The sequence below is a fragment of the Dromiciops gliroides genome, chromosome 1 (genome assembly GCF_019393635.1).
Source record: "Dromiciops gliroides isolate mDroGli1 chromosome 1, mDroGli1.pri, whole genome shotgun sequence".
Taxonomy (NCBI): Eukaryota; Metazoa; Chordata; class Mammalia; order Microbiotheria; family Microbiotheriidae; genus Dromiciops; species Dromiciops gliroides.
The window spans coordinates 633,174,433-633,187,243 of NC_057861.1; the positions used below are offsets into that span (position 1 = coordinate 633,174,433).

The 12,811-nt window shown below is 41.9% G+C and overlaps 1 protein-coding gene across 4 annotated transcripts; it reads left to right on the forward strand.

Moving 5' to 3' along the window:
- The first annotated feature begins 6,747 nt into the window (after positions 1 to 6,747).
- TMEM219 (transmembrane protein 219) lies at positions 6,748 to 12,787 on the forward strand. Of its 4 annotated transcripts, none has more exons than XM_043975060.1 (6): positions 6,748 to 6,900; positions 8,098 to 8,301; positions 8,391 to 8,586; positions 10,738 to 10,982; positions 11,260 to 11,430; positions 12,681 to 12,787. In XM_043975060.1, the coding sequence occupies exons 2-5, from the start codon at positions 8,137 to 8,139 to the stop codon at positions 11,395 to 11,397; spliced, it is 744 nt and encodes a 247-aa protein (XP_043830995.1). In that variant the 5' UTR covers positions 6,748 to 6,900; positions 8,098 to 8,136; the 3' UTR covers positions 11,398 to 11,430; positions 12,681 to 12,787. The 4 variants fall into 4 exon arrangements, with proteins under 4 accessions (XP_043830995.1, XP_043830997.1, XP_043830996.1 ...); XM_043975062.1 differs by having other exon boundaries at positions 6,754 to 6,866; XM_043975061.1 differs by lacking the exon at positions 6,748 to 6,900 and adding an exon at positions 6,909 to 7,084.
- The last annotated feature ends 24 nt before the right edge of the window (positions 12,788 to 12,811 follow it).

The following is a 12,811-nucleotide window of genomic DNA, read 5'->3' on the forward strand; positions in this document are numbered from 1 at the left end:
CATTTTTTCTGCCACTTTCTTAAGTCAAGACAATCAACAAAACTTTGACATGTAAAAGCTAACACCAAAGATTTAACAATTGGCTCTCAGGAGTGGCCTCAAGCTGACTCCAGCATATTCCAGGCTTCCCCCATACCTAAAAGGTCTCTACCTAAGATGCCACTCCCAGAGATCAACTCATTATTAGATTTAGGGTATGAAAATGTCTTTCAACTCTGTTCTGTTCCAGTCCTGACAGTCATCTATGTGAATCACCCTAGGGAGCAACATTGAGGGCTGGGTAGAGCTAGGAACCTTTGTCCTACTTCCTACCCAATAAGAAAGTAGTTTCTTTGCCCTTCCTACATATATGTCAGTGAAAGCTATTATTATTATAGCTCTACTTAAAGTCCATACCTCATCATGAGAGTGAAGGTGGCCTTTTTATGTTAGAGACTATACTGGGCCAGGGTAAATGCTTGCTGGCCCATTTCATAGGTGAAAGACATCTTAATATATGAAAAGCTGAACAAAAGGCCCTGAGGTCATGTTAAGCTATTCACTGTGCCTAATAGCATACTTTAGAATCTGGAGACCAAAAATAGGAGAATTCAGAATTAAATCAGAAATTCAGGTCATAAACAAAATGTGGCTCCTCTGTTTTTTTGTATGAACTCATGATTACTTGTACAGTGATAGCTCCTAAGAAGTCCGACCAAGAACATGAAGAACAGGCTTCAAACTCTATGAGAATGGGCCCCAACTCTGACTCATGGTGAATCAGATTCTTTTCTCATTTCCTTTCTCCTTCCCTTGCCTCCTTCATCAATACTCAAAGATCCCAAAGTGTGGACATAGAAGTGGAGGTGACAGATAAACAAATCAGAGATGGAACATTTCTTGTACAAAAGGGAAAAGCTGGGAAGCCATCTTATTCTGCATATAGAGTTGGGGGACCACAGAATCTTTCTTATTTCCAGTTGTCCATAGGCCTTGATCACCTACCTGTACAGCATATCTTTTAATTAATCTCACGTGGTAACAAGACTTTTTGGTGGGTTTTCTCCTTTTGCCTCCCTAGTGTAGCTGTAGATAGACTAGAAAATCATGCATTTGCATAGACCAAATGTGGCTGCGAAATGTGGGACTTGAATTGGTTAAGAGAAACTAACTTCATTTTTAAATTCCTAGGACTCACAGAAATAATTCTCATTCAAATTGCTGCAGTGAGTGGCCCTGATTTAATTGGACTCTGGAGTGGGATTCCTTTAGTGAGACTAATTCCCTTAGAATCTCGTTGGCTACACCAGTGGTGCACAAATTCTGGCTAGTTCAGCCAAGCTGGAAAGGTTTCAAGAATGAGCTCAGTGATTGATAGACTGTGTGTCTATGGTCTATGATGCAACCTAGCTAATTTAAGAGAAGCTTATCACCAGAGGGGTAGGCCACAGCAACTCATGCACATGGTCTACTTAGGGGTTGTAACCTGCCTCATTAGGGAATATCCACACATTTTAAAATTATGGAAATCTCTGAAGCATTAGCATAGTAACAATATAAAGTCTTTATCTAGATCAAAGTAAAGTGGCCAAGCATGGTTTTCATTTCAAAGATATGACAAAAACAAATATTCAAACATCACCCCACCCCACCCCACCAACAACTGGGGAGTATAATCCTCCCTAGACTACTTCAGTCTCTGGGAAGGAGAGGGAGATCAGGTTGATAGCTTAACTCAGTTCCTATCTGGCATAATCCCACCAAATTTCAAGTCCCAAGTTCCCCTGGCCTTGCTTCCCAGTGCTGGTTTCTATGCTGGGCAGGAAGTAATATATCTGACCTGAAATCCTGGCTCCAAGGTTGCCATGGCTCAGACACTCATGTTCATGTTTACCACCATCTGCACTTAAAACTGAAAAGGACAAATACAACCAACCAAAACCCCAAACCTGATTCTTGGGACCACAAGACCTAAAGTGGGGTAAAGATGGGTGGTCTCCCCCCATACATACCCAACTTTGTGCATGGTGCCCATGCTGTGAGGGGGCAAGACCTTTACCCTCTGGACACAACATTGTTCCAGTCTGTTAGTTTTGTTTTAAATAAGTTTTTATTGATATTTTCTGTTTCTTATATTACCATAGTTATGACAAGTATCCCTTTTCCACCCCCTCCCAGAGAGGAATCTTATATGACAATATCAGATATATTATATATATATATATAATAATAAGTATTTATACATATATAATATATCTGATATAGGGAGGGGGGAAAGTCAGCATATCTGATTGATACATTGAAAAAATCTGAAAACATGTGCAATCTGTAACAGCTGTGGACCTCCCACCTTCATGAAGGAGCAGGCTGGGAATGTCCTCTCATATCTCTTCATTTGAGTCCTGCTTGATCTTTATAAGTTTGTTATATTCTCTTTTTATTTTTTTTTAGTGTGTAGTTCTTGCCATTTGCATTGTTGTAATCACTAGTTTTCTTGATTCTGCTTACTTTGCTCTGCGTCTGTTCATACAGATTTTTCCATGCTTCTGTATATCACCACACACATTTCTTTTTTTTGGGGGGGGTGAGGCAATTGAAGTTAAGTGACTTGTTCAAGGTCACACAGCTAGTAAGCATCAAGTATCTGAGGCCAAATTTGAACTCAGGTCCTCCTGAATCCAGGGCCAGTACTCTGTCCAGTGTGCCACCTAGCTGCCCCCACACACATTTCTTATAGCACAATAGCATTCCATTACATTCAGATACCACTGTTTGTTTAGTCCTTCTCCAATCAATGGGCATTTACTTTGTTTCCCAGTCTGTTAGTTTTAAAGACATCACCTGTTCCCATGGGATGGAAAGAGACTGCTCCCACCTATGTGGTAGGGAATTCAAGATGTCTTCCCCTAAAGTAGATCCCTGCCACCTGCCACTTGGGTGTCTCTATCTTGATGATCAGGGCATGTACAAAGCACTGGAAACTAAGGGGGTGCCCATCTACTAGAGAATAAACAAAATATGATTTACAAATGAAATGCCAGAGGAAATGGATAGTTTCAAGGAAAAGTGGGAAAACTTCTATGAACTGATAGAGTGAATTGAGAACTAGGAGAAGACTTTATACAATGACATTATAGGGGGAAAACAGGGGAGGGGACAGTCAGAAGTAAAACACTTGAAGAGGAATAGTTTAAAAGAAGATAGAAAATAGAGTAAATATCATGGGAAGGGAATAGGAGGGAGGGAAATAGTTATGATGATTGAATATAATGGCAAAACATATGGTACCTACTTTGCTGGGCTAATGTGAAGAAAATTCTTTGTCAGGTTTAAGGTACTTTATTTAGGTTATGATGAACAGGATACTATCAGAAAAACCTGGAAAGACCTACATGAACTGAAGCAGAGTGAAATGTACTGTATACAAAATAACAGCAATAGTGTAAGATGATCTGCTGGGAAACATGTGGTTATTTTCAGCAAGGCAATGATCCAATATAACCCTGAAGGACTTATGAAAATGGCAACCCATCTACAGAGAAAGAAGCGATAGTATCTGAAAATAGATGGAAACACTTTTTTTTTTTTTGGTGAGGCAATTGGGATTGAGTGACTTGCCCAGGGTCACACAGCTGGTGGGTGTTGGGTGTCTGGGGCAGGATTTGAACTCAGGTGCTCCTGGTTCCAGGGCCAGTGCTCTATCTACTGCACCACCTAGCTGCCCCTGGAAACACATTTTTAAAAAAATTTTTTTCCTCTTTGATAATTCCTCAATCTGAAGTTTTAGGGTTTTTTTTACTGTTTTCTCTCACAACCTAGCTAATGTGGGAATGTTTTCCATGACTACTCATGTATAACTTATTTTGAAATGCTTGAGTTCTAGTGGGTGGGGGGTGGGAATGGAGGAAGAAGAGAAGTTGGAACACAAATTTTTAAAAAATTGATGTTAAAATTTGTTTTTACATATATTTTAGAAAATAAAATTCTATTCAATAAAAAAAAATTTTTAAAAGAAAGACTTTAGAATTCTTATTAATGTAGCTAAACCAGGAATCCAGATAACTGAAGATTAATCATGCCACCCACTTCCTACTAGAGGAGTAGTCCCTCTAAAAACCTTTAAAAATCTAGAATAAGGCATGCATTTTTTTTTTTGTTCAATGTCAAATGACCGACTGTGCCTATTTATTTTGCAAATTTCCTTATGGGATTTTTTTTGGGGGGGGAGTTTATTGTTCCATTAAAGGGAGCAATGGAAGGTGTAAATGAATAATAAACAAAAAGAAAAAGCTGGGGGCAGCTAGGTGGCGAAGTGGATAAAGCACTGGCCCTGGATGGATTTAGGAGGACCTGAGTTCAAATGCGGCCTCAGACACTAGCTGTGTGACCCTGGGCAAGTCACTTAACCTTCATTGCCCTGCAAGAAAAAAAAGAAAGAAAAAAGGAAAAAGCTGCCCATTCAATACACTTAAAAAGAGAAACACTATGGAGTTCATTCTCTTTTACTTTCTTTCTTTTCTTTTTTTTTTTTAGAGAGGCAATTGGGGTTAAGTGACTTGCCTAGGGCTACACAGCTAGTAAGTGTTAAGTGTCTGAGGCTGGATTTGAACTCAGGTACTCCTGACTCCAGGGCCAGTGCTCTATCCACTGTGCCACCTAGCTGCCCCTCTTTTACTTTCTTTCAAAAGTGTGGCTTGAGATTCTGACATCTTTCCCTTGGAGTTCTATCTTTTTTTTTTTTTTTGAGTTCTATCTTAAAGTGGGGTAAGGAATTTCACTACTGAGAAGCTATAATCTGTATACCACCCCCCCCCCTCACTCACACACACACACCACCACCACCATCACCAAAAATATGTGTTCTGGGTGAGTCTTAGACTGTATTTCAAATCTTTAGCTTCTATTCTGTATTTCTTTCCTTTATTATAGGTACATGGATCCTGAGATTTCTAGTTTTGGTGGCCATACTGTGAGCTAGATAGGTCTTGGAGTCATTGAGAGATCTGGGTGCAGGATGCCCAATAGTACTTCCTGCAATTCTGCTCCCATTCTGAGTGAAGATAACTATTACAGAAGGTTACAGTTTTGTAGGTCAGGTTGGCCAGAAAATAGGAACCTTGAGTTGTGGCTTGGAGTGTGCAGAGTGAAGTGAAAGTGAAGTCTATTCAGCAGTCCCATCAGTCTCATAGCTATCTTTACTTCACAGGAGAGAATAATAGAAATGAATAGAAAAAGGTATTTCTGCATTTTAATGGTTTCTATGTTTATGATTTGAGAGCATTATATGTTTATGTATCAATATATGGATTCTGAGTCCTTTGTTACTGTTTCATGTCTTAGCAAATATTTGTCAATGCGTGCTTACGTCTCCTGCATTTTAATCATTACTCTATGGTAGAGGAAATAAATGTTACCCTGTACCCGATATCTAAAAATTATTCTTTTAAACTCTTTTAGGGGACATCCCTGACATGGTACAAATCTAAGCTGTATTTAAGAGATTTTCCAGATACTTCAGGAGGATGATACAAAAAGCCCGATGTCTCTCTGGGGTCAGGATCCCCCAGGATTGAATTCAATGGGAGGGGCTGTTGTGGGAAAGTGTGAGGGTCCAACACCCCTCTCTTATAAGTAAAATTCCCAAGAATTCTCTTTAAAAAATAATTCTCAGGGCAGCTAGGTGGCGCAGTGGCTAGAGCACCGGCCCTGGCCAAATGCGACTTCAGACACTTGACACTTACTACCTGTGTGACCTTGGGCAAGTCACTTAACCCCAATTGTCTCGGCAACAATAATAATAATAATAATAATTATTATTATTATTATTCAAAGATCTATCATCTATGTCTCTGTCTCTCTCTCGCCTCATTCTCTTAAAAGCTATTTCCTAATCTTGGTATTCCGCCCCCCACCCCCGCCAATTTCGTGCAGTTTCACTATCTGTTCGCTAGGTCTGGAACGCACTTTCTCCTCACCTCCTCCCCTTAAAATCCCTGTCTTCCTTCAAGATATACCTCTTCTTACTGGAAGTCTTTCTTGATCTTACAGTCATAAATGTTCTTTTCCCATTCAATCGCGTACATAAGCCTGCCTCTCTTTACATAGTAGGCACTTAATGTTTATTGAATGATTGATTGATACTGTCTCCTCCCAAGAGATTGCAAGCTCTTTGGAGGCAAAAACAGATTTGCATTTTGTTTTCGTCTCTTCAGCACCTAGCACAGTACCTTGCTCGAGTAATTGCTTGGTTAGGCAAATAGACTTGGATACAAAAATATATATATAAACTATATAGAAGTCCTTGACCTGGAAACAGGATCCCTTTCTGTTATTAGTCTTTGAATTATATATTGTGGGAAGCTACTGATTATTCGTCACCGTAGTCTAGATTGTAACTTGATACACAGGAGTATCGGATAAATATAAGCAAACCCCCTGAAAGTAGCACCAAAAAGACAGAACTGAAGAGCCCCCACTTACCGCAAGTGGGAACTCTTCACCTCGTGGAGGGACCAGGTTGTGAAAGTGGTATAAACTAGCGGGGGGAGTGTCTAATCCAATGCCAGCGACAAATGTAGCATTAAAGCTCCTATCTCTTAATATACAGGGGCGGTCTATAGTTTTAAAGGTATTTCAGATGAAAACTGATAGCTACATCCCTCTGACATTAGCCTTTTTTGGAGGGAAAGGGGAGAGAAGCTTAATACTTTATTCTCTACACCTGTATTAAATGTCAAAATGGTTTGACTCAGTCATAATTTCCGGAACCGAGAAAATCGGCCGTTTAGGCCCTTTAAGCTTCCTTACAGAGATTGGCAACGAAGGTTAGAGATAGAACGAACGCGCATGTGTGGTCAGCCTCTTCCTTGTTCCGCGCGTGACGTCAGGTGGGCTTCTGGACTTCGTCTGGGCATTTAAAGGGTGAGAGCCCAGGGTTCACGCAGTTGTGCTGGAGGGAGCTTGCTAGCTGAGGGAGGGGAGAAGGGGGAAAGCAAACTGGGAGGAGAGGAACGCTCTGGGTGCAGGCCCATAGAAGGGATCCCTGAGAGGGACCACGGTTTGGAGGAAAGTAGCCGAAGATGCTGAAACCCATCCTGGTCCAGAGGTTCCACCTGTCTCTACTTAGTTATTTTTAGAAGGCGAAAGGGTGAAGGAGGTTGTGGGGACCAGTCCCTACCCCGTCACTCCTCATGATGCCTAATCCTGGCACATTTGTACTCCGCCCCGAGCCCCCCACCCCCACCCCCTTCCCTACAGACACTGGCATCCTAATATAATGGAAATAGAAAGCCTGGCTTCTACTCCTCCCGCAGCTACTTAGTGCTGCTGTGTTGACCTCGGGCAAGTCATTTCTTCCCCTTGAGCCTCACTTTCCTCCCCTGTAACAATTATTTGCACCCACAGGGCTGTCAGCTAGAAAGTGTAAGAAAACTTACCTAGAATGTAAATTGTTACTCTTTTGTTCTTTTGTTCTTTCCTCTTCTCCCCCACCCCCACTTTTTCATTCTTCGAAATGCCATCCTATAAACCTTTCACTTCAGCCTGTACTAGTCTCCCAGTTCCTTAGAATCTTCTAGGCCTATAACCCTTCGTCCTAAGCATTTTCAGACTTCTCTCTCTCTCACACACACACACACACACACACACACACACACACACACACACACACACACGGGGCCCTCTTTCCTACACCCACTTTAAGGGGATTTAAACTGCCCTATGGGGGCATAGGGGCAGGGCTCCCTTCCTGCAAAATTGGTTTTCCTATCTCCACCCCGTTTCTTTCTACCTTTTTCCTTGATTGGTTTGGGGGTAAAAGATATGATGTATTGGCTTTACCCTGTACCCTTTTCAGCCTTTCTGACAAGCTATTTCCTGTCTTTTAATTCAGGTGTCACCTTCTAAGGGATGTTTTTGCTGATCATATTCCTCTCCTGCCATTGTTACTGTTCTCTCCAGCCTGAAATTATGTTGTACTTACATATCTATGAAAATGTTGGACTGTGACCCTGCAATATAAGACTGAAGGGAGGGTTGTTTGGAGCCCAAGTACATGGCCTAGCTTAGAGTAGATATTTAACACATACTTGCTTAATTGAATTTGTTTTCCTCTGGCAGGTTCCAGCAGAGAGAGAGGATTAGCCACCTCACCTCCCTATGGGCAGCTGGCAGGCAGGAGAAAACCTGCAGCTCTGCCTAGCTCACCGTCCACCTTTGGTTTGTGCTGCACTTGCATTATTGCTACTTGGGGCTTCAGGTCTAGGCCTTGGTGGTTTTATCCTTAACCATGGTGATGGGCTTCGAGATCCTGATATCCCTCAGGTAAGATTACTCCCTTTCATTATTTCTTCAGGCCTGTCTTTCCTGTCAATTTGGTCTTATAACCCTGTTAACCACCTTTCTACACATAGGACTGGGTCTCCTTCATGAGATCTCTGGGTCAACTGACTCTGTGCCCTGGGAATAGGACAGCTGCTGGGAAAGCACCTGGACCTGACTCTCATACTGTGAAATTACTGACCAGTTTAAACCTAGGCAATGGTATCAAGAAGAACCGGACTCAACAACTATGGACCACTGTCCGTGGCCACCAACTGGGACTAAGTGGTGAGAGAAGAAAATGATGTGAAGGGTTAGGCATGTACTGAAATTCTCCCTTTCCCATGGTTTCATATGTAAACCATCCTTGCTCACGTACCTGGGGTTCTGTCCTTTTAATCTCTTCCTGAGGTTTAGGACCTACTTCCCCTGTCTCAACTACCTTCCCCTCCTCCTTAACACCCCCCTTTCCCCTAATCACTGTTGACCTTTCTCCTGATTCATTGCTGTTTCTTAGAAACATTTTCCTGTCTCTCTCAGGAATATGAAATGGCAATTCCTTACATTTGAGTACAGCATTCAAGATACCTTTATATAGGGGCAGTTAGGTGGCACAGTGGATAGAGCACTGGCCCTGGATTCAGGAGGACCTGAGTTCAAATCCAGCCTCAGACACTTGACACTTACTAGCTGTGTGACTCTCCAGGCAAGTCACTTAACCCTCATTGCTCCGCAAAAAAAAAAAAGAAGAAGATATCTTTATATATATTATCTTACCTGTCATTCATAAGCCTCAAGGCAGACAAGTGGTATTATCATTGTGGTACAAATGAGGAAATTGGGGCAGCTAGGTGGCGCAGTGGATAGAGCACCGGCCCTGGATTCAGGAGTACCTGAGTTCAAATCCGGCCTCAGACACTTAACACTTACTAGCTGTGTGACCCTGGGCAAGTCACTTAACCCCAATTGCCTCACTAAAAAAAAAAAAATGAGGAAATTGAGAAAGCTTTTTCTTCCCAGTAGCACTGTGTTCCTATCCTTTTCTTCTTGACAATCATAGAATGTCAGAGCTAAAAGGAACCTTAGACACCATGTAGTTTAACTTTCTCATTGTACTCAAGTGGAAGCGGAGGTTCAGAGAAATGACATGACTTGCTCAGAACTAAACATCTAGATTTCTTGTCAGTGAAAAGTGCTTTCGGGGGGCAGCTAGATGGCGCAGTGGATAGAGCACCAGCCCTGGATTCAGGAGGACCTGAGTTCAAATGCGATCTCAGACACTTTACACACTTACTAGCTGTGTGACCCTGGGCAAGTCACTTAACCCCAATTGCCTCACTAAAAAAAAAAAAGTGCTTTCCATTATACTACACTTGGTCATAGTGTTGGCTGAGAAGCTACATACAACGTGCTGGGTGCTTCAGTGGATATAAAACTATTTTTTTCAAGTTATGGTTTGAAGGAGTTTATTAATAAGGTTGGAAGAAGAAACTTGTGGTTGTGTGGGCATCATCCCAGCTCTGCCACTGGCCCACTGTGTGATAGTGAGTTAGTCACAACCCCTCTGAACCATATTTCTTCGAGTCTAAAATCTTCATTTCTCTGAACATCCATTTGTATTCATGGAAAATGAGAGGATTAGATAAGATGATGTCTAAGGTTCCTTCTAGTTCTTACATTCTTTTTTTTTTAATAAAGTATTTTATTTTTTTCCTGTTACATGTAAAGATCTCAACTTTTGTTTATACAAGCTTTCCAATTTCAGATTTTTCTCCCTCCCTCCCCTCCCTCCCCAGCAGGTAATCTGATATATTTTATATATCTCTATATATCTATATATATATACACGCATAATAACATTAAACATATTTCTGCATTAGTCACGTTATAAGAGAAAAATCAGAGCAATGATGAAAAACCTCAAAATAGAAAAACAACAGCACCAAAAACAAAAGAAATAGTATGTATGGTTCATTCAGCATCTATATTCCATGGCTCTTTTTTTTTTTTCCTGGATTTGGAGATCCTCTTCTATCATGAGTTCCCTGGAACTCTTCTGTATCGTTGCACTAGTGAGAAGAATATAGTCCATCACAGTAGATCAACATACAATGTTGATGATACTACATACAATGTTCTTCTGGTTCTGCTCATCTCACTCATCATCAGCCCACGCAAGACCCTCCAGTTTTCTCTGTAGTTCTTACATTCTATGATTATTATCCCAAGTAGAAAAGAAAAGGAATGGTATCAATGGGGATTGGGTCCCTTCCAGCTTTAAATAAGTATTATGGTGTGTTTTTTAAAATGGGATACACTTAGTTGAATATGTATGATGTAGAATATCTGCATTGGCATGTATAGAGAAAAATACTCCACCACTCTCTAAAATGTGTTCTCAAGTTCCCATTTTCTCCCACCTCTCTTCCTTCCCTCCAGGCTCTTCTGCAGAGGAGCTAGTATTGATCACAGCCCTTGTGCCAATAGAGAAAACTTCTGGGACTTGCCTGATTTTCAATGCAGCCCCCAGAATCCTGCCCTCCAGCCAACCACCCACATCCTGCTTAGAGGAAGGGGAGATAGATATTGTGAACACATATGCGGTTGAGAGTTCCAAGCCAGAAGAGGAATGTTATGATGTCTGGAGCCATGAGGGCCTTATTCTCACCAAGCTACTTACTATGGTGAGTGCACCAGACTGTGAGACCCTTAGCTGTCTTTGTCATCTTCCCACCCCTACCATATGTGAACTTTCTTTGCTCATGTACCCAGGATTCTGTCCTTTTTGTCTCTTCCTGAGGTTTAGGACCTATTTCCCCTGTCTCAACTACCTTCCCCTCCTCCTTAACACCCCCCTTTCCCCTAATCACTGTTAACCTCTCTCCTGATTTATTGCTGTCCAGGAGAGCTCTGGCAAGGGAAATAATCTCATCATTTTCCTTCCTCCATTCTCACCCACAGGAGGAACGTGTCTTATGTGGTTCCAGGCTTCTCTACTTCAGCTGCTTTCTTCTTTTCTTCTTCGGCTTCCTATGTTGCTTTGCAGCAGCCTGCACCCATCCTCGTTGGGACACATCTTGGCAGAGGGCCCATATCTAAATTTAACAGTTTACGGCTGTACTTTGCTTACAGGTAAGAGCCTCTGCCCCTCTTTTCTCTAGGCCCTTCACACTGTTCAACTCAGCAGGAGAAGAATGAGGGTTATGGTGCCTGAAATTCCACCACTTGAGGTTTGTTCATTCAGCAAGCATTTATTGAGTGCTTACTGTATGCCCCGAATCCCAAAGCTACCTCTCAGGCTGAGAACAGCGTCAAGCACGTGCTGCCACCAAGGACCAGAGCCGATCACCCGAACACCCGTCAAACCTGAGCCAGCGTGTGTGCTGAGAGTGAGAGCCCACTTCCATTCTCTCCTCATTTTTAAGCTTGAACCCCGGAAGTGGAGTGCTTGGTCACACTCTCCCTAGCATCAGCAGGCATGCGGCTGTTCGTCATAGTCTCCTCCCTGAAAGGGCGGTCCTTCAAAAACTGGTGGTCCTTCAGTAATGTGCATTCAACTCTTAAATTTTAGTTAAAGAACTTTCATTTTTTACCACATTTCCTCCCTTTGCTTTCATTTGAAAAACGAATAAGTTTGCTCAATGAAACAGCCAAAACTAATATCCTATGCTATCTAATAATATGTTCATAACAATATAGAAAAGGAAGAGAGGAAAGTTTTGTCCAGGGGGCAATTTTTTGTCCTCATGAACTGACACTTTGACATCGGTCTTGCAAAGGGAGGGCCTCTGCAGAGAGTACATGTTACAGATGGCATATAATAACAGAAGGAGATAGTAAAAACTAACAAAACAAAACCGTTCATATAAAGTCTCTGAGTTTTCTTGTCGTCTTGAAGTGGTAAGATGTCATCAGGAGGAAGCTGGATTCTGGTCTGGAAAACTGGATTCTGGACTCTGGTCACACTAGGAATAGGATGGTGAAGACAGATTCACTCTATGATTTGGGCTCTGCCTGTTTCAGTTCCTGAATGGAAACAGGAACTGTTAAATGCTTAAACATGAATAGACATGTGGTCCTGCATATTAATTCAGGAAAATAACAGTGGATCCCTAATGACTGGTACTGTTCTGAGTGCAAAACTTTACTTGATACAGCATTATCCTACCCCTTTCCAGCCCTTCTTTCATGATCATATGCCTTATCTACTTGTTTCCTTAAATTCCCCAACCAATGTTGTTGGGTTTTTCCTCTGGTAGTCAACTTGCCTTAAGCACTTGATGCAAGACCCTGTGAACTAAGTGCCCAAGATATTAAAGCAAAACAAAACACAGTTCCTGCCCTCAGGCAGCTGATGATGTAATCTCTTTTTCTTTCCCTAGGTCTGGGATTCATGTTCTCATCTGGGCCTCTTGAGTTGGATCAAATGGGAGGGGGGAAGTATAAGGGAGGACGGCTGAGGACCATTAAAGATTTCTTATGCCTCCTGTGAGTCTGAGGTGTTGTTTTTGTG

Excerpts from the sequence above, each read along its gene's own strand:
- TMEM219 (XM_043975060.1), top strand. The coding sequence starts at position 8,137 with ATGGGCAGCTGGCAGGCAGGAGAAAACCTGCAGCTCTGCCTAGCTCAC. Across the intron at positions 8,302-8,390 it reads GAGATCCTGATATCCCTCAG|GACTGGGTCTCCTTCATGAG; the intron begins GTAAGATTACTC and ends TTCTACACATAG. Across the intron at positions 10,983-11,259 it reads TCACCAAGCTACTTACTATG|GAGGAACGTGTCTTATGTGG; the intron begins GTGAGTGCACCA and ends TCTCACCCACAG.